The 20,229-nt window shown below is 49.0% G+C and overlaps 1 protein-coding gene across 4 annotated transcripts in view; it reads left to right on the top strand.

The window, feature by feature from the left end:
* Window positions 1–157: 157 nt before the first annotated feature.
* Window positions 158–20,229, top strand: part of LOC111860294 (phosphatidylinositol 4-phosphate 5-kinase type-1 gamma-like) — a 34,110-nt gene continuing 14,038 nt past the window's right edge. For all 4 annotated transcript variants that reach the window (XM_023843850.2, XM_023843849.2, XM_023843848.2 and 1 more), the window contains exons 1-6: window positions 158–527; window positions 16,563–16,594; window positions 16,751–16,828; window positions 16,922–17,052; window positions 17,454–17,571; window positions 19,097–19,249. In XM_023843850.2, coding sequence (XP_023699618.1) covers window positions 395–527; window positions 16,563–16,594; window positions 16,751–16,828; window positions 16,922–17,052; window positions 17,454–17,571; window positions 19,097–19,249 — 645 coding nt within the window. In that variant the 5' untranslated portion in view covers window positions 158–394. The remainder of the gene's footprint in view (window positions 528–16,562; window positions 16,595–16,750; window positions 16,829–16,921; window positions 17,053–17,453; window positions 17,572–19,096; window positions 19,250–20,229) is intronic.

Here is a 20,229-nt window from a genome sequence, read left to right as displayed (position 1 = left end):
CAGCAAAATATCGGGCGTAATGTTGGCATTTAACTCCATTTTTTATTTCAATCACATGACGTCACCAACTGATATTCTCTTTACACTCCGAGACACTAGATGGCGGCCATGCCCCCGTCACGCCTGAATGGAGCTGCTATGTAAATGCGCGAAGAAGAGCACACAAACATCGCAGCCGTAGCGATAGGAGACGCACTTTCAGGTCCCCGGCGGTGCGCGTACGCCGATGAGGATGAGACGATCAATGCAGAGCTACGTGGTTTTCTAGTTAACGTATTAGATCAATTCATTCATCGTATGTCTTCTTGATCTACTGTATTGTCGGTCGCCTCCCTTTGGTTCGCCTCTGCTCGGATTATTTGTTTGCCATCCTGCTCTGTGTTCGGGATCCCGCATGGAAGCGGCGGGGGAGGCAGCGGCGAGTCGTTCCAAGGGCGGGGAGCGGAGACCGTTACCCGGCGTCGCGGCGCCCGACGAGACGGACGCTGTCATCGCTGTCAGCCAGGGCACGGACGCCGTGGACATAGGTACATAGGGATAGCTGCATCAGTGTACTGTCTTTGGCATTGAAGTATCGGGGTCGGTCCGCTGAGCCGAAGCGTGACAATTCAGAAATCTGCCGATGAGTGTCTGCTTGGGGTTATTACGGTGCAAAGCAAAATTATCGCACGGTGTAGAGTTTGTGTGGCGTTTTTAAGAATGACCGTGCCGTCAGATTTACCCGCTCCAAATCCTACGGTATAGCAGATTCACCCGAATGTTTTTGGGTTATATCATCATGATTATTCGGTCGTGGCATCGGCAGCCCTAACCTGCGCGGCCTGCCGTCACCTCTGATTGAAACAATCACTGAAGTGGCCGAACCGTTTTGTGTCTTTTTGTGCGCTAAATAAAAAGAAAGTGGCCAGTCCTGATTTAAAGGTGGCTTCTCGTGCTGCATCCGCACCTGTCGCGGCCGCCGGTCACCTGTCACCTTCATTAAGGTCGTCTTTCAGCTCCACCTACCTTATCACTCTGTTATTCTCTTATGGGTCACATTAATGGACCTCGCCGGTTCCTTGTCTGTGTTTTGTTGTCAGAGATGTCGCAGGTATCCGATTCTGGCTGCGATGATTAGGTTGTGAATGGGTTAGGGTTAAGCTGCTGCCACACTGAAATAAATTAAATAGATGTCGCCCTGAATCTGTCTGTCCTGAGAAATCACTATATAAGGAAGGAGGTACCTGGTTGATTTTTTTTATGGAACATTGCAAGACTCCAATGGTCAGTTCTGCAGAGATGTCCAGACATTAGTTTCTCAAGCTACAGAGCATTTCTAGGCACATGTGTGACCTCAAACCAACAGGTTCATCTAAAAAACAAGACAACCTTCTCTATTCCCTGCTACTCATCACGAATGTTCTGCAGCTCTCCTCTGTACATCATTCTTTTTCATAGGAAGATGTTGGGTTTTTCGTTTGCATGCTGGCTGTTAAGATGCAGCTGAGCATCTTGGTGGTCCTCGCGTTGGACCTGAATCAGAATAACATGGAACACTGGAGACCTTGCCTGTTCTGGGAAAGAAAGTCTGCACTAGATTCCAATATGTAATTACAAGAATTTATAGCAGCTTGTGGTGGCATGTTCAATTTTATGTTGCTCTCAGACACGACTAAATCGCCATTTTTGTTTTGGCATGATACCTATCCATTGTAGCTACTGATACAATGAATTCTGAGAATAGAATTTAGTGATCGTTGTTTACACACCACAACGAAATATATCCTCTGCATTTAACCCATATGTGACATAGCAGGGGGCAGCTTATTCAGCGCCCGGGGAGCAGTGTGGGGGAGGTGGTACCTTGCTCAGGGTACCTCAGTGGTGATGTGCTGGTCGGGGATTTGAACCAGCAATCTTTCAATTACAAGTGCTCTTCCCTAACCATTAAGCCACCACTGCTCACATATACGTAATAAATAAATAAATAAAAAAACTTACTCCAGTTTTTCATATTTTGTCTTTGCTGCAAAGTATAACCACTCCCCGTCTAGAAGGTTAATTTAGCAGTTTGTAATTAATACTGTGTTTACTCTCAGTTTTGCCATCATTCACTGTTCTTAGCTGCCTCTGCACTGCAGCCGTTAGTAAGTGATGAACGGTAGGAAGAATATTGAGAGAGAGAGTGAGGGAGAGAGAGAGGGAGAGTGAGAGAGAAGTAAATATTGGTGGACCAAGGAACGATCTGCAATAGAGTCAATCATATTTATTTAGCTTTGGGCCTCACCAGTGGTGTGCCGGCCAGATCGAGGCAGGACTGGCTTCGACCGCCTACCCCCCCCCCCCACGGCTGTCATGCTGCTGTCTATCTACGTTGGTATATTACATGGGGAGTGTATAAAGACAGGCCTTGTTGTGGGTGACCCCTCTCTCCCCGTTGGCATGCGGGTCCGATCGCTGTCGGCAGTGGGCAGTGGGCAGTGGGCAGAAGCGAGTGAAAGGGGGCCCCTTCCAGGCATTACGTCGTCCGACAGACCCACAAAGCGAGGGGGGGGGGAGGCTGGCAGCCGGCAATGTGCGCTCATCCTGCCGAAGCCGGCCGTCATGATGCAAGCCCTGCGCATGGAGCGCATCCTGTCACATGGAGCTGTGCCTGTCACATGGAGCTGTGCCTGTCACATGGAGCGGTTCCTGTCACATGGAGCGGTTCCTGTCACATCGAGCTGTGCCTGTCACATGTAACAGGCCTGTCACATGGAGCTGTGCCTGTCACATGGAGCTGTGCCTGTCACATGGAGCTGTGCCTGTCACATGGAGCGGTTCCTGTCACATGGAGCGGTTCCTGTCACATCGAGCTGTGCCTGTCACATGTAACAGGCCTGTCACATGGAGCTGTGCCTGTCACATGGAGCTGTGCCTGTCACATGGAACAGGCCTGTCACATCGAGCTGGCCTGCTGCTTTGAGGCCTTCTCCCTCCTTTAAAGGGGTAAAATACAGAGTGATTGTCTAACATCTATGACCGCAGATGTTAAAGTGAAGAATAAAAAATGTTCCCCAGTTTGCAGAGTCCTCCTATTGGGCTCCTTTTGTCACAGGAAAGGAACGTGTCACTTCCTGTTCTCTGGTGTTGGGTTTCCCGCCTTTCGGCGGCTGGGTACCAGCCCGCTGGGCAGACCTTCCTGGTGACTGTTCTCTCTCTGTGTGCCAGGTGCCTTCAAAAAGCCCAACAGACCAATGTTAGGCCTTCCTTTGGCCATTGTACTCGGCAGTGCTGTTGTCTGTCTCTGCAGATGCAGTTTGATGACCAGTGTGTCCTCAGATAAAGCATGTTCTGGTTTTGGCTTGGATCGGATAGGTTGGTCAGGAGCAGAAGCTTATATTTTCCCCCTGTTACACTGTAGGAGCTGGTGATTTATGAAGTCCAGTGTATCAGAACCGAGCGCGAGTTGAGCACAATGCGGATGAAATACAGAAAGTGAAGCTCATTTTCCCAAGTTAATCTGCCGGCTGTAAACCTGGCGACGTTGATTGTGTGACCAGTGCACAGCTGCCTGGAAACAGACATTCCTGATGATCCAACCATCCCTCCATTCCTCACCTTGAAAAGCGATGGTTTGGTCTGCATGAAAGTAAACATGGGCAAGCGTATGCATGCAGGAACGTGGAGCATGAGGCTGGCCATGTATGAAATTGCTTGCGCTTACGTGTCAGTGAAGGCATTGGCGTTTGACAGAGGTCCTGTTGCTATGACTGCACTTGCTCCCTGATGGTCAGACGCAGAGAGTTCCTGTGTTCGGTGAGAACCAGTCTGTTCCCATGCAGGAAGCTTCAGTCCGGCCCAGACCTTCTCAGCCAGCTGCTGCCTGTGTACCTGCCGGAGGCTGCTCTCTTACTATCTTCCGTCTCCTTCCTCCTGAATGTTCCAGCATCTGGCCCGCTGGATGAATCACGTTCCCCGTCTGCGAGCTCCCTGGGCTGAGCTCCTCCCGCCTTGTAGTCCTGCTCGCTGTTAGACGTGCTAAAGCAGACCTTCTCAGCCTTTCCGTTCGCCTCTAGCTCTCGTGTGGGGCTTGGGCGGTATCTCATTTTTCATACCATCATGCTGTACTGGGAGATAATGCCTGTATTTTCAAAAACAGCGCTATTGTAGTATTTTGAAATTGTTGAGGTTTAATTTGCCAAATTGGGGGGGGGGGGGGGGCAAAGATTTCAAAGTACTGAGGTAAGCTCTATTATTATCGTAATACCCCCAATGTTTACTCTGTGTGACTGTACTGTAGCATATGTAAGGTAAAAAAAAAAAGAACATCAAATATATTGACTTATTTACTTAAATATAAGAATTTTCGAAACCACAGTATCGTCTTAATAATGACTTCAGTACTCACAGACGGTACCTGGCTCGAAAGAAATTTCTGGGGATGGTTTCTATGATGAACTCAAAACCACTATTTCATCCTCTCCCAGAAATGCTGGTGCGTGTGGTTCTGAGCTCGTCTAGTAACCAGCTTTCTGTCTAGTAACTGAGGTGAACTTTTATATTTTGTCATCCAGACGCAAATTGGACAGGTACGTTTCTGGACACACTTAAAGGTGAAATGTTGCATGAAGGTTGGGTGCAGAAGAAGATGGAAAATGGTCATGCTTGTGTATGTCATGGTGGAGCCGCTGAAGCCTTATTGTCAATGAGACATATGGGGAATGTGATTAATTGTCATTGTTGACACACCACAGTGTGACATTGTAACATAACAGTGGGCACCTATTTTTTATCACACAGGGGGCAGTACCTTGCTCAGGGTACCTCAGTGGTACCTTGCTGGTCAGGGATATTAACCAGCAACCTTTCAATCACAAATACACTTCTCCTAACTATTAGATCACATATCTTTATGGAGTCTTGTGTAGTGTTTCAGTTTGGCTCAGCATATTCACAAAAAATTTAAACATCTGCAGTTGCAAGCTTTCGTTTGCTAGGTTTAATTGTTTCGTAACTGCTCGAGGCTTGACAGAATGCAAGTGACAGTCTCTCCCTCAAAGAGACATTGATGTGGCCATTTTCCAGGGTGAATCTGTGATGAGAAGTGGCTTATCCAGAGGTATTCAGTACTAATAAATGCCCTTAGTTTGTTGGCTTAACCTAGTTAGTGGTCACAACAGATGAGCTGCTGAGTAATCCCTGCAGTACCGGGGGGGGGGTCTAACTCCCTCCCTCAGATCTGCTTTGAGCCTGTTGTTTACCCCCCTGCTGAAGGGGAGTTGCTGAGTAACCTTCCTGTGTTGTCTCAGGACTTGGTGGGGTGGGGGGGGGCTGCACTGCTCGGGGGTGATTCCTGCACTCTCGCTGATTCTGCTCCAGCTTGCCCTGGCATGTGAACCTGTTCTCTCTCGTAGAACCCAGCTCAGTGTAATCACCCCTTTATGCCATAGGGTGACCTTCACTGCACTCTGCCGTAGAACCCAGCTCAGTGTAATCGCCCCTTTATGCCATAGGGTGACCTTCACTGCACTCTGCCGTAGAACCCAGCTCAGTGTAATCGCCCCTTTATGCCATAGGGTGACCTTCACTGCACTCTGCCGTAGAACCCAGCTCAGTGTAATCGCCCTTTATGTCATAGGGTGACCTTCACTGCACTCTGCCGTAGAACCCAGTTCAGTGTAATCGCCCTTTATGCCATAGGGTGACCTTCACTGCACTCAGCCGTAGAACCCAGCTCAGTGTAATCGCCCTTTATGTCATAGGGTGACTTTCACTGCACTCTGCTGTACAACCCAGCTCAGTGTAATTGCCCTTCGTGCCATAGGGTGACCTTCACTGCACTCAGCCGTAGAACCCAGCTCAGTGTAATCGCCCTTTATGCCATAGGGTGACCTTCACTGCACTCTGCTGTTGTCGTGATTTTCTGAATTCTCTCTTTCTGATGAACCTTCAGTCTGGCTGCCTTTGTCGTTATGTCTGCCTGACCCTAATCTCACTCTCCAGAAGCTCTGTGATGCTTCACTGTTAATCCTCAGTCATACAAGCGAAATATTATATAACATTTTAATTTCCTATTTCAGAGAATTATATTGGCATATAGGACTTAGTGTTTAACGGTGCTCGTATCTTCAGGGTTGTGGGTTTGAATCCCTCCCCTGCTCTGTGGGGAGGGTTGTATTTACCTCATTGTGGGGACAAGATGTTCCCATGATATGGTAAAACCTGTAACTTTTTTGTTTGTGGGGACATTTTTTTGGTCCCCACAATGATAACCTCAATTTTATAAAAATTTGGAACTGTAATCAAAACACTAAAAATGCCAAAAGTTGGGCATTGGGACAGGTTTAATGTCCAGTTCACAGCCTAAATCTTTGATTCAATTCAATTCGATTTGGTTCCGATTCGATCAGTCCAATAGGAATGAAATATAAAATACTGTACAGCAGCCCTGCATACCTAGATACAAACTCAAGCCATAAGTAACCGTAACTGTGCCGTCTTTTAATAAATCCCCCTTCCCTAAACACTAAGAACATTTTCTAAACAAACTTTTTACATAGTTCTAAAATAATCTTAACATTATAAAATCTATAACTTTATATCCATTTTAAATCATTTTCTGTTTGAAATAATGTACAAATAATAATACTGTATAATGTTTCATAATGACTGACAGGTGAAATATGTCTTCCTGTTTAGGCGTGTAGCAAAACACCCCCTCTGAAAATATGCTGACGTCACTGTTTGTTCGGGGGTTAAAAGTAGCTGGAGAACATTAGGCTTGTCCTGACATCAGGGCAAGTGTAACGTTAGCTAGCAACGGCACGTCAGCTGTGGGGAAGTTTCTGTTGCACCTGAGGGCAAATATTTCAATGGACTGCTCAGGCATTTAAGAGGCACCCAAATCTGCCTTGCAATACGGTCCGGTACAACCCACGTTTACCCATAGGGGAAATGAACCTTGGAGACCGGGAGACACTGCATATTACTCTAATAGATCGATCCATAAATTTTACGGATCAATATTGAGTTTGACAAATTTTTAAAAACAAATAATGTGCATGTATTTTGCATGTTTTCCCAGTGTTTCCTGCCCCAGTTGAACTGGAATCTCTGAATTACCCAAGGTGTGTGATAGGATCTATGTGTGTGTGGAACCTGAGACAGACTGGCCTGCTGTCAAAGGTGTCTCTGCCTTATTACCTCTGTTTCCTGCCATGGATGAAGTTTCGAGGAAATGTCTCAGTGTATAATTCAGTCGTGCCCGCAGTGAAACATGTCATTATTTAATATGATTGCAATGCAAAATATGTCAAGTACTGTACAGTGCAAAAGTCTGAGGCAGTCAACGAAAAAAAATACCAAGAATTTCTTTTGTTTTGCAAAAAGTGATGTCTTGCAGGACGTCTTGCGGGTTGGCTTGAAGAACTGCGTGTCAGTTCCCCAGCCTCACTGCAGACACGCTCCAACTATTCCATGCATTTGTTAAATTGCACCACCAGTTCACTTAATGAATGAACTTAATTAGCTAGGTAAATTAATTAGGAAAAACATGGCATGCTAGTAGTTGAGTCAACAAATACATGGTTTATTGGATGGTTATTGCAGAAACTGGTTTGGAAATGGCTGTACTGTGGCAGATTATAAAATCAGTATGAACAGGATGCCAGTTCATCACAGGGCACACACACACACACACACACACAGGGTTCCCTGCCTGGTATCCTGTTCTGCCTGGGATAGGCCCCAGGCTTACAGTGACCCTGTCATTGGGGGAGGGATGGATGGATGTTTGGATGGACTGAAGACCTTTTGCAGTCTGCATTTTCCAGCCTTATTCTGTGCTCAGGCTTGGCTGCTGGCACCGTTTACAGGCTGAAATGTGTCTGTCAGGTCTGATGAGGGTGTGGCCTCCCTGTCGACATCACAGCCCTGTGTCTTCGTGCCTGACACCCTGCACCTCCCCCCCCCCCCCCCCATACAGTCAAGCAGGGTAGGCACCGCGGTGTTACGCTGTAAAAGGGGCTGGTCTCCCTCACACTCTATCCCTGCATGCACGTACACGTTCTCTTACAGGCCGTTCAACTGAAATTTAGCAAAATAGTCTGCTCACTAATGCACAGCCTTGAATCCTCATTGGAAGGACCCCCTTCCTTTAAAGCATCTTTCTGTTACTGCCTGACTGTTTGAGATATTTATTCATTTATTTAGAAATATTAATTCCTTTATGTCCTATAAAGTCAGTCATGCCAGCTGGATTTGCAGGATAACCGATTAAAACGTTGCCTGGATGGTAATCGGCCGTGCCCACATGTAATGTATTTTATTTTTACCTTATTCTGCTTTGGTGACTGAGGTCCCGCTTCTGCGGGTGGCAGCCTGGCGTTCGGCTTGCTGAGTGAGCCTTTCTTTTCATTCAAGCATCGCTGCTGGAGCGGGAGAGGAGTGACGTTTATGAAGGTTTGTACGGCTCATAAACGCTGCACAGATTCGCATGAACGTGAGTCACCACTGCTGTTTAAACAGCTGCCAGAGAGTGTCGGTCCTGTGTCTCGCTTAGTCTGCAGTATCAGGCTCGCTCTTCGTTTCAGGAAATTTTAAAAGGGGACCAGCTTAGGGCCGATGGACCCCCGTGTCCCAAAACGGCTCTGGGCCGCCCTCTGTCCCCCCTGCTGCTTTCGGGTGCCGGAAGGTTAAACACGGCCCATCCCAGCTGCTGAGGACACAGCGATGGCGGCGGCCGGGAACGCGCGCGGCGCTGACGGTTACGGGCCTCCCTCTATCTCAGCCAGCCGACCTTGAGCGATTCCGGAGATCCATGAAAGAGAGCGGCTCCTGTCCGGAGGGCCTCGGCGATGACGGCACAAACAGCGGTTATGTAATGTCGTCTTTGGTGCCCTCCCCGGCCGGCAGGTTGGGGCTGTTCAGCGGGGTGCCGTGAGCCTCTGACCCGCTCCGGCATACTTATTTGGAGCAGCGGTGTCCTGGGGGGGGGGGCTGAGGGGTGCCGTGTGCAGATTAACACACTGTGTGTGTGTTTCATGCTCATTCTCAGCAGTATGCAGTGAAGGCTCATGAACTCCAAGCGGTAAATGCACTAACATGGATACAATGAGCTGTGGATATTTTATCTCCTGCTCAGATCCAGCATTAGGGGCTTATGAGCCCGATTTGTTCCCTCCCTAGGATGCTGTGCTGGGTCCCGTTCACTGCTTTGTTTAGGATTAGCTCACATGGCTGAGAGATGCTGGGTCCCCTATGTACCTTGAATGGCGTAGCTCTGGCGATTGACTCGCAATGATGACTAATAGAGGGTCCAGCGACTGGGGTGCTTCTGGAGGGAAGCTGGCTGGGGGTCTGGGGGGAGACGTGAGACCCCCCCCCCCCCCCGCCTGGCTGTGCCGCACAGAAGCTCGCTAAACAGTCGCTGCTCACTGCGCTGCTTATGCCCCCCCCCTCCCTGAAAAGGAGGCAGGGGTCCCAGCTTTAAGCCGCAAACTCAGTCAGGTGTTCAGTGACTGAACGCTAATGTTGGCCGGTGATGGTGAGGTATATTTGTGTCTCCTTGAGCCAGACCTCTGTGTGCCTTAAAAATTACAGTCCTTTTGCCCAGAGGTGCATCTAAAAGCTATATTGAATTAAATATTGTGTATATATATCATCTGCGTTTGACAAATAATCAATACATTACTACTACAAATTGCGTGTTGGGTGGTTGTGGCAGTGCCTGTCATTAGCATTAGCATTAGTGGTCCTCAGTATCACACATGGACACATTCCCTCAGTGTGGCTTTTAACAAGGTGAATGTGTCCTTCCTTTTTGCATGTGGCTTCCTTTGGCTTCCCCCTACTTAATTGCGACAGATGGGGGCAATTTAGAGGCCCCCGGCCCACCAGGGCTCCGTTCTGTCCTGAGCTTAGTCTTTTGACCGGAGAGGATGATTCGCGCGCCATGTGTGACAGACCAAGCTGTCACAGAGCTCTGCCTCGTCACGTTTCTTAACTGGAGCCCTGTGACACCCGCTGAGCTCACGAGGCAGCATGAGGCAGCACGAGGTAGGCCTTTCCCTGACTTTACTGATGCCTTCAGCTCTCAGAGTTTTAGGCAGTGCGGTGTTTGTTGTTTGATGTTGTTGAACGTATTGGTGGAAATATGAGATCCCGATTCACTTTGGTACCCCCATCTAATCCGTTCAATATTTATATCTCCTGTTTCTGAGTCCCAATTCGATCTTTTAATAAATATTTAAATATACATAGACATACAGTAGGCTTCGGTGCATTCTTCGTCTGGATAAGCCATTTCACAGTATTCTTCCTTATGATGTTTCTGCAAATGTCTAATTAGATTCATTGTATCACTGTATCATACGCCTCCAAAGGACGGCATTGCAAACATTGCAGGTAGCAGTTGGGCTACTTTGAGATTCCAGTCTAAAGAATTTCCACACGTCCCGATAGTTTGTAGTTCCAAGCCATGTGTGATGAAAGCTTACAATCTGTGTAGCTGATGTAAATGAGGCAGACTCGGGGAATTAAATGGATCGGGCTTTGGATCGGGATGTGGTAACCAATACCAATCAATATAAAAATGCCTGGATCAGCCCTGATTGCGATCTTTGATATCGGCTTGGGACGTCAGTGGTGGAAACTCATAAATCTATTCGCTTATGTTCTAAGACCTTTGTTCATTCTATCCCGTGATTATTTTAGGCGAATCCATCTACTTGCTATTTAGGTAATAGGTTGGTTGAAGAGTTTGGTTTTCCTGAAGAAAAAAGGGAATTAGGTGTAAAAGATTTCTTAAAAATGACCCCCTAGCCTAGTGCTAGACTCATGCGATAATTGGCACAGTACTTGAGTTTGAACTGCATATACACTTATGATATTCTCTGTTCTTGGCATCTCTGCACAATATATTCTTTTGCTAAGATGCTATTGCAGTTTTCTTGACGTGCGTATATATAGATACTCTAGAACCAATTCATCCCACACTAAGGGTGCATCTTCTGTTGGCACAATTGGGATGGAAAGTTGTTGCCCTCTCCGTGCGGGTTGGCGGAGACTGTTCTCTCAGGCACTGCCAGGGCTTGGAATCAGCGTTTTGGATGCAGTCACCTTCACACAGTCTGAGGAACTGGAGGCATGTCCGGAGAGGCGGTAGGCATGTACCCAGTGGTATCTAACGGGCTGTGGGAATCGCTGGACATCTTGGTTCTCAACATCATCCCACAGAGTTGGATGAATTTACGAGAATTGCTGAAATAAATCTTCAGTTTTATAGCTGTGTCAGCTGTGAGCAGCTTCTCTATTCTGACCTGTAGTGGGGCTACTGTTTTCAAAGAGTATCTTCTAGGGGATTATTTGACTTTATTGAATGGTTGAGGGATTTTATGTAGAAATATGGCTGGTTTATGGCGCCGCCTCACCCAACATGCCAGCGTGGAGCTTTTCTGGTTATTAAGTATTGATTTGAGATGTTTGACTCCCATGCTGGTCTGGTCTTCAGGAGGTCATGCATGGGTTCCTTGGGTCTGCAAAGACTTTCCTGTCATGGCAGTTAGACAGTTTATTATTTGTACGCCCAACCTCAGCAGGGAGACACTCAACATGGGCCTGGTCTGATTTTTCTGTTTATGGAGTTTCTGGCAGCTTAGCAAATATGACAAGAGGGACTGGCAACGAGGGTTTGAGGATGTCGTCCCTCACCATGGCGACTGCCAGACATGCAGCCGCACCTCCCGATCCCAGCCCATCACAGCCTCTGCCAATCCTCTGGCTGCTGCAGACGTCACCGGCGGTGCAGTATCCTGGAAATGGATGGGTGCGATCCAGCCGGAGCTGTTACCCGTTAAGGGATGGCATCGGTATCTTTGGCGCGTGCTTGATTACTGAGGACCTACCGGGAAGTGGCTGAAACATAATCGGACCTGAGCCAAAGATGGAGGAGGTGCTCCGGTCTGAGCTCGGCACCTCACCTCAGAGGTATATGTGGTGTTTTGTTTCACCAGCACCAAGGGAAGCACCACTGGAGAGCTTCTGTAATCTCTAGTGATCCTCCTGTCCTGGGTGCCATCCGGACCATGGGAGTCTGTCACCGTGGTAGCACTGCTGCAGCTGCTCCCCTGCGACACAGGGGTGCGGATGTGGATGTAGAGCACAGGCAGAAAACTGGAGAGTTCCCAGTGCAGAACCCTGCGTGAGGCTGCACAGGCTGGCCTGCCAGAGGTAGCTGGTAGTGGCAAGCAGTCAAACCATGCAGAAGGACAGCCAAGCCCATAGTAATGCTGGGGGTTTGTTCTCTTACTACTAGGGGCAAGGATTCGAGGGTTTCATTTGTCACATGCACTGTCAGAGTATAACAGTGAAATGTTATACAGTGAAATGCAAGGTGGTCAGCGCCGCCATAGTGAGAATTTGTGAAAAGCAATAAGACTTCAAATAAAAAAAGGAAACTCAAACATGTGCAACGTCGCTCCTGTAAAGTGCCTGGTGCACAAGTGAGGGGCGAATGTTTAATTACAACTATCAGTTGTAACTGTAACTGACAGAAAATGTGAAAATATTAAGAAAAAACTAAAGTTTAAAGATGAGTTTCGACAGAGAAACCAGGATGGTGTCCAACGACGTCTGTGTCATCTTGGAACCAATTATGAAGATTCTGACAATCGGTGGGCTTTCGTGTTCATTGCGATTCTTCTTAGACTTTAAGAATATTATCTAAATCAAGAATTCTGGGCAGGTGTGAAAGCTGTTGAACACCCACTTGAAACCATCAAAACCAGCATAGTAGAGGATTACCTCCTGAAGCATGTGCTTTTGCATAGTGATTCACCAGTTTTCTTGTCTTGATATTGTATAATAAGAACATTATGTTTTGTGCCCAAGCTCAGAACGAATGCAACATCTGGCAGGCTTGTGGGGAACATCTGTGCAGATGTGGGAGAAAACTCGGCTTAAACGTCTCCTCAAATCGTGTAGGTGACGCCTCAGCATAAGATACAGAGAACTAGCCCCATATCTTCCTGAGTGTCCCGGGCTATTGATTGTGGCTGCCTTTTCTTATGGCCATTCTGACAGTCGCTGGGCTTTCATGTTCATTGTGATTCTTGTTAGACGATAAGAATGTTATATTTTGGACTAAATCGATAATTCTGATGTCAGCCATAGGACAAGTCAGCAGATTGTATTATTCTCCTTCCAGATCCAACTTAGCGGGTTTTAGGCGGGCTGTTCTTGCAATAAATGTTTAACTGACACTTCTGTTCTCACAAAAGGCTGCGGCCGTTCAATGTTCTCCTGCAGCAAAGTGCTTGATGTCAGATAGTGCCTGTGTTAGCGTTTAATGTACGAGCTCCGGTGAACGTGCCAGGTTAATTAAATGCGTATCTCCCCAGTGTAGGGGGACCTAACTACACGTGTTATTGGTTTATCTGCGTGGAGCATTGATTTCGGGTAAAATGTAAGCTGGTCTTGGCAGCACGGTATGTGTTTTTACGGCGGTGATGAAGGACGGCCCTGTGTTCACAGAGATAAGCGCTCGGTGATGCTGTTTGATGTAACATCCGTCTTTGCTGAGTGTGACAGCATGTGCAAAGTGCTGGCCGATTTTGAGCTACGATTCCACACATTCTTGGAGGGGGGTGGGAAGCGATGCGGAGATGGGTTTTCATTACTACCAGAATTGCTCTTAAGGAAAATTTATTGGCTGTGTGCTGGCTTGTGGCTTCAAGCTGAAAAATGCTCTTCTGTCAGTGAGAGGTTCAGGGGGGGGGGGGGTCCCCAAGGGGGGGGGGTCCCATGTGTGTATTTCAGGCTTTGGCAGCTGTATATTGAGCACACTCTCGGAAACGGGGCTTCTCTTTATTTTTACTCCTGCACTGTGTGTGGAGTTTGCAGGTTCTACTCACATTCTGTAGAGTCTCCTCCAGGATACTCCTGTTTTCTCCGGCCCAGATACGTGTAGCTGGGTGATTTCGGTGATGGTGACTGTTCCACTGCAGCCGTGTGTTGCATGTGTTGTATGATGGTCATGCCGAGGGGCGGGTTTTCAGCTGTGAGTGTGGGGTGTGGCTGTAGCAGTGGAGGTAACCATGGTAACGCAACAGCGCCATAACGTCCTGCATAGTTAGGGAACTGTAATGGTATCCTATTGGACGCCATCAAGCTGGGATGCTGGGAAGTGGTGCTTCTACTCATCTGCAAGCTCCTCTAAGACAATGCTGTCAGTCGCTGCTACTGACTCTCCCAAAGGGGGCGCCACTGTGCAGACTGGTTTTTATTGTAGCTCACCTTCACTAATTAGGAGTAAGAGAGGTGTTTGCTGGATGTTATGTGCCATTGAGCTCTAAAACGTTCAGTAAAACCTGCGAAAGGCTTTGCCCTAAGAACCAAAAATCACAATGAGGGAACATTTTTATTTTTATTAGCATAACTGCATTCAGCCTGCATTAATGTAACATCTACATTCAGGTCCATTTAAAAGGCCGCTTGTGGATACAAAGCCTCAGTAATCAGTGGGTCCCCAGAGACAAACATGAGAACAAAGCTCAGCCCTTGATGTTGGACGCTTGTGAAATCAAACACCATCCGAAGGCGTTTGAATTACACACTGGAAGCTCTCTCATTCGTTCCACCGCAGCCTTCATATGAGATGGTCCTGCACTGTCACGACACCTCAGTTTTGACAGATAATGTCAGGCTAACCACACATTATGTTACAGCCTTTCCGTATCGATTTGAGAAGTTGATGTGTCAGGAAGGGGAAACCTGTTTCGCCGGCACCCTGCCTGGTCTGTACCTTTGACAGAACCTCTTGCAAACCCTTTGAGTATTTCTCGGGAAGCAAAAGTAAGATATGCTGTATATTTTGGGAACACCCAGGCGGGGTGTGTTAATGGGCGGAGTCTGAGCTGCCTCACATTGAGGGGGAGGGGCCTATGAGTTGGGGGGTGTGGCTATGGATCTGATACCCATGAGCTTTTCATGTCGTTCTCCAGTGTGGCTGCTTTTTTGGCCTTAGGAAACGTCGTGGTCATAAAGGCTGTTTCTTCTCGCCCAGGCTGCTGAGCCTCTCAGAATCTCCTTCATGATTTCTTTAACAGCTTGGCCCGAAGTCCCACAAAACTGTCGATTTTGGCAAAGCATAGGACAGACGTTGTTTGGTTTTTGCCGTCCCTCTCTCGGCTTGGCGCGACCACGGCCCCCTTTGTCATTTCCCTGAGACGGGTGGCCTGGAAAAAAAAAAAAGAAGCCAGCTGACCTGGATGGGGGTGCCATGGAAACGAGGGAGGGGCGCCGGGAGAGCGTGCGGATCCGTGTCGGATGCATCTGCTGCGCTGATCCGGCACCCAGCCGACGGTCATGCATGTGAATTTCCGGCAAAGGCAGACATGTTTTCTCGTGTATGACTGTGTGAAATGGAGAATTTAACTTGCTGACTGGGCATTGAGCTGGGTGGCTGGTTGGGGCGTAGAACCGGCCACATAGAGAACCAGAACATAAGGGCGTTAATCTGCGGGCATTTTCTCGCCACCCAGAGTCATTTCCTGTGACATCCTGAGGTGAATAGCCTAGTACTCAGCTGAGGTGCTAAACTGGAGGGGTGGACGGGGGAGGGGGGGGCGGGTGTTTATACCCCTTATATCTGAGACTAGTAACTTGTTTTGAGAAATAGGTTGGTTGGGAAGGCAGAGCCAGTTGTTTCCAGATATTTCACAGAACTAGAGAACGTGAGATTGACTGGCGAGTTAACGAAAGACATACAGGTGACAGGCGGTGGAAGGTGCCGGAACCAGAGCTGTGACAGGCTGCTTTGGGGCAGCTGTGGGGGGGGGGAGGTGCCAGGAGAGATGCTGGAAACGGCATCAGGCTATGGTGACGACAAGCCCCCCTCGCCAGCATAGCTGTCTAAATCCCGCCCCCTGTCACTTGCTGAGGGACCATACAGCTGACGTCAGAGAGAGCGGGGTCCGGGGGGGGGGGCTTGAAGAACCCCTCTTCGGCTCAGTCATGTGGCTGCCCGCCAGTGGCGCTCTGGGGCTGAAGATATTCTGGAAGGTTCTAACTTGTGGGAAAAGCAGTATTTTTAATCTGTTTCAGATCTTTTTCTTCCCAAAGCTGGTGGCAGGCAGCTTTCGAGCCTGAGTGGCTGAATGCGACTCTAACACACATAATAATATCGATAACGGGGACGGGGACACATTTAATCCCACTTGCTGATTTTTTTCATTGTTGAGCCCTTTTAAAAGTGCTTGGTATTTGTAATAATTTCAGTACATTCCAACCTCATGGGCGGCCACGGGACCTTCCTAGCGTTTCCTATTAACTCCACCTGAGGGCAATCAGTTGGCACCGCATCCTGGGTTCCCTGCCTTGTGCCCGTAGTTTCTGAGGCTCTGGACACCTGCGACCAAGCGTCAGGGTGGATTGATTGCTGTATCTCAGTCCATCCCCACCTGCCTGTCTGCCGCTGTCTTCTCCTCACACCGTAGTCGCGGAGCGTAAGCGGTCTCCCAGCTCAGAGTCACACTGCAGATCTCCAGCATGTAGCCTCTGTTTACCAACAGCTCATCTTATCTGCTCTCTCTGCTTTCTTTCAGATGTCACAGCTAAGAAGTCGGTTATAACAGAGGTAAGGGCTGTTCTTCCACAATCCCCCATAATGCTCTCTGCTCTGCCTGGGAGCCTGTTGAGTGTATCTGCACCCCATGGAGCCTTGAGCTGCACTTCCTTGTTTTAGTGTCTGCCGGTTTTAGCATAGTCTCCCTCTGTCCCCCCCCCCCACCAGCTGGTCTCCGCCACTGCTCCAGGGAAGAGGATTGGTCACCGGGGAGTGGATGCGTCGGGGGAGACCACTTACAAGAAGGTGAGGTGCCCCCCCAAACACACACATCTGAACACCAGTGACCTAGACTGTGTGATGATGGAATGGATCACATGGCCAAATCTCCCCTCACAGACCACGTCTTCCGCCCTGAAAGGGGCCATCCAGCTGGGCATCGGGTACACTGTGGGCAACCTGAGCTCCAAACCCGAGAGAGACGTTCTCATGCAAGACTTCTACGTGGTGGAGAGCATCTTCTTCCCCAGGTGACCCAGGGACACACAGTTTCTCTCTGTGACGTCTTCATCATTAGCGACCGCGCTCTGTGTTACAGATAATGTGCTAATGACTTGTAGAGTTATTTGGCCATTTAGTTTTGCTGTCAAAAGCTTCAATAAAAACATGCTAAATTTAAAGGTAGCTGGTAGCTGTTTATAGACATAGCTGCATGATGAACAGGAAGTGACATCAGGTTAACAGGAAGAGAAAGTTTTATATAGAATAATGGAGCGATGCACGAACACAAATTCAATCGTTCCAGAGGCAGGACTGTACAGAGTAGTTATAGTATGAGGGCTAATTTAAAACAGCTGCAGTTGAGCAGGCAAGATGGCCGCTGCTTGTGTCGATGTTCCACTGATGGTCCCGCACTCTCTCCCCCCACCAGTGAGGGCAGCAACCTGACCCCAGCTCACCACTTCCCCGACTTCCGCTTCAAGACCTACGCCCCCGTGGCCTTCCGATACTTCCGGGAGCTCTTCGGCATTCGGCCCGACGACTACCTGGTAAGGGGTCCGTGGAGGGTTACCGGGAGGCGCAGGATGGCCGCACCGTCCTCCCGCTTAGGGTGGGGGTCCATGTGCCTACTGACTATCCCCCCCCGGGAAAATCCCCTCTGTGCATGTGGGTGTGAGTCATTTTGTAGCGCACGGAGCTCTGGAGGTCGCGCATGTGTCCACGGTTGATTCCTTCAGGAAGACGATCCCTTGGAATGCTTCTGTGTCCGCGGGTGACTCCTGTGCCTAATTCTCAGCCGTTGCCAAAGGCTCTCTGACTGCAGCCTGCTGTGTTTCATAGCAAATGCTGGAGAATTTCCCACCTATTGGCACTTTTCCACTGGCATGTAGGAGCTGAGCCAAACCGCGAAGACAGACTAGTTACAGTGCGGTTCCAGCTCACTTCGGTTTTCCACTGCAGAAGGGTCGGCTCGGTAAAGGCGTCGCTGGGTTTGGAGAGTGACAGTGACATAAACCCGAAGAGACGCTCATTTATTGCTCACATGGTGTACATCATGATTTGCTAAGGGCAATTGTTATTTTCACTGTATGCTAATTTCTGCTAGCACATCTGTGAGAGTCACCGTGTTATTTTAGCAGCAGATGCTAGCAGAATTAGCATTCGCTTGAGTAAATTTTCACTACGAATCCATTCCCTTCATCTGTCCTATAGTACTTTTTTAAGTAGCAAGTTGGAAGTTCGTAGTTATCAGGAAAGTATCAATAGATTGTGATGTGCGATACGACTAATAATGGGTAATAAATCTAATATAGTCTTTTCCTTTCAGATAATCTATGCGTATTGACATGGGACACTAGTATCTCCCTGCGTTGTAAACCAATCGGATGATGTGACGCAACCGGCTCGGTTTGGTCGCGCTTTTAGCTCGCATACATACCATGGAAAATCACCAGTTTGCGGGCTGGCTTGGGTCAGGCTTGGGTACAGCTGGGGTCCAGCTCAGGTCATGGTGGCAGTGGAATGGCTTGGTTCCGGCTCAGGTCGTGGTGGCAGTGGAATGACTTGGTTCCGGTTTGGGTCCGGCTCGGGTCGTGGTGGCAGTGGAATGACTTGGGTCCGGTTCGGGTCCAGCTCCGGTCATGGTGGCAGTGGAATGGCTTGGGTCCGGTTCGGGTCCAGCTCCGGTCATGGTGGCAGTGGAATGGCTTGGTTCCAGCTCAGGTCGTGGTGGCAGTGGAATGGCTTGGGTCCGGTTCGGGTCCAGCTCAGGTCGTGGTGTAGTGGGAGTGGCTTGGGTCCATTTCGGGTCCGGCTCGGGTCATGGTGGCAGTGGAATGGCTTGGGTCCGGTCTGGTTCGGGTCTGGCTCAGGTCGTGGTGACAGTGGAGTGACTTGGGTCCGGCTCGGGTCGTGAAAAGTGCCATATTATACTGGGATCACTGTTAAATCTGAAGGTGCTGTCCAGCCCCCAGTAAGCTACCTGGTTATACCTATACATCTGATTATAGCTCTCTCTTGCTGAGCCCCCCTCCCCCCATAATTAATCAGCCTGTCTGCCTCCTCCCCCTGCAGTACTCTCTGTGTAATGAGCCGCTGATCGAGCTCTCCAATCCCGGGGCTAGTGGCTCCGTCTTCTACCTCACCAAGGATGACGAGTTCATCATCAAGACCGTCATGCACAAGGAGGCTGAATTCCTGCAGAAGCTGTTGCCCGGCTACTATATGGTGAGTTTGACCACGCCCCACCCCCCCCTAGCCCCCCCCCCCCGACAGTGATGGTGTGTGGTACCCCCCAGGACCGTAACGTGCCGTGGCCCGTCAGGGTCAGTACGGACAGGGGACATTTCACTTTAAGGCTGATTAATTCTGCCCGTCACACTCTGAGAGGCTCGTCAAACAGAGTTATTTTGGGAGTCTGCTTGCGCCCCCCACCCTGTCCTGCTGCGTCCTGGGGGCTGAGCATGGATATTCATGCTGGCTGCCTGCTTCCCAGGCCGGAGTTTATGTAGAGAGGGGCGTGTCCATGTGTGCAGGAACCGAGAGCGTTCGGCCCAGAACCCGGCTCCTATTGGGTTTCAGGCTGTGCCCGCAGACACAGAAGCTGCTCTCTTTCTCCATCTCCCTCACTTCCATGCTCCCTCCTCCATCTCTTCATTTCTCCATCCCTGTCTCCCTTCCTTTCCTCTCCTCCCCCTCTCTGCTATAGTCTCATTCGCTCCCTTGGGTTTCCTGCTCCTCCCCCGGACGACAGGGTCCTGGGTTCGGAGGGGGGCTACCTATCCTGACCCTGGGGCCCTGACACCTGTATTTCCCCATCTCAGACTCTAGTAGGCGCTGTGCACACCTCGTGGGTTTGTGGGATAGCCATACATCTTTTCTTGTGTGACTTATCTGTTTATCGGTTTGAACTAACTGGCTTACGGCATGACTGATCTCCTATTTATGAGTCTGGATTATTCTGGGATCCATTGTTATGCATTGTTGGCTGGTTAATAATTAATTGAGAGATTCGTTTTTTTAGGTGTAGACTTACAAAGGGCTAATAAAGCTGTTAATAATGAACGATCTTGAAGTCAGCAAACATGTAATTTGCTTGAGGCACCACAGTAGTTCTCCTGAGAGATCCTCTAAGTCTCCTCACTGCCTCCTCTCAGCCTCCACACTGCCTCCTCACTGCCTCCTCTCAGCCTCCACACTGCCTCCAC

The sequence above is a fragment of the Paramormyrops kingsleyae genome, chromosome 15 (genome assembly GCF_048594095.1).
Source record: "Paramormyrops kingsleyae isolate MSU_618 chromosome 15, PKINGS_0.4, whole genome shotgun sequence".
Taxonomy (NCBI): Eukaryota; Metazoa; Chordata; class Actinopteri; order Osteoglossiformes; family Mormyridae; genus Paramormyrops; species Paramormyrops kingsleyae.
Note: the sequence above shows the minus strand (reverse complement) of the source record. Positions and strands in the feature narration are given on the sequence as shown.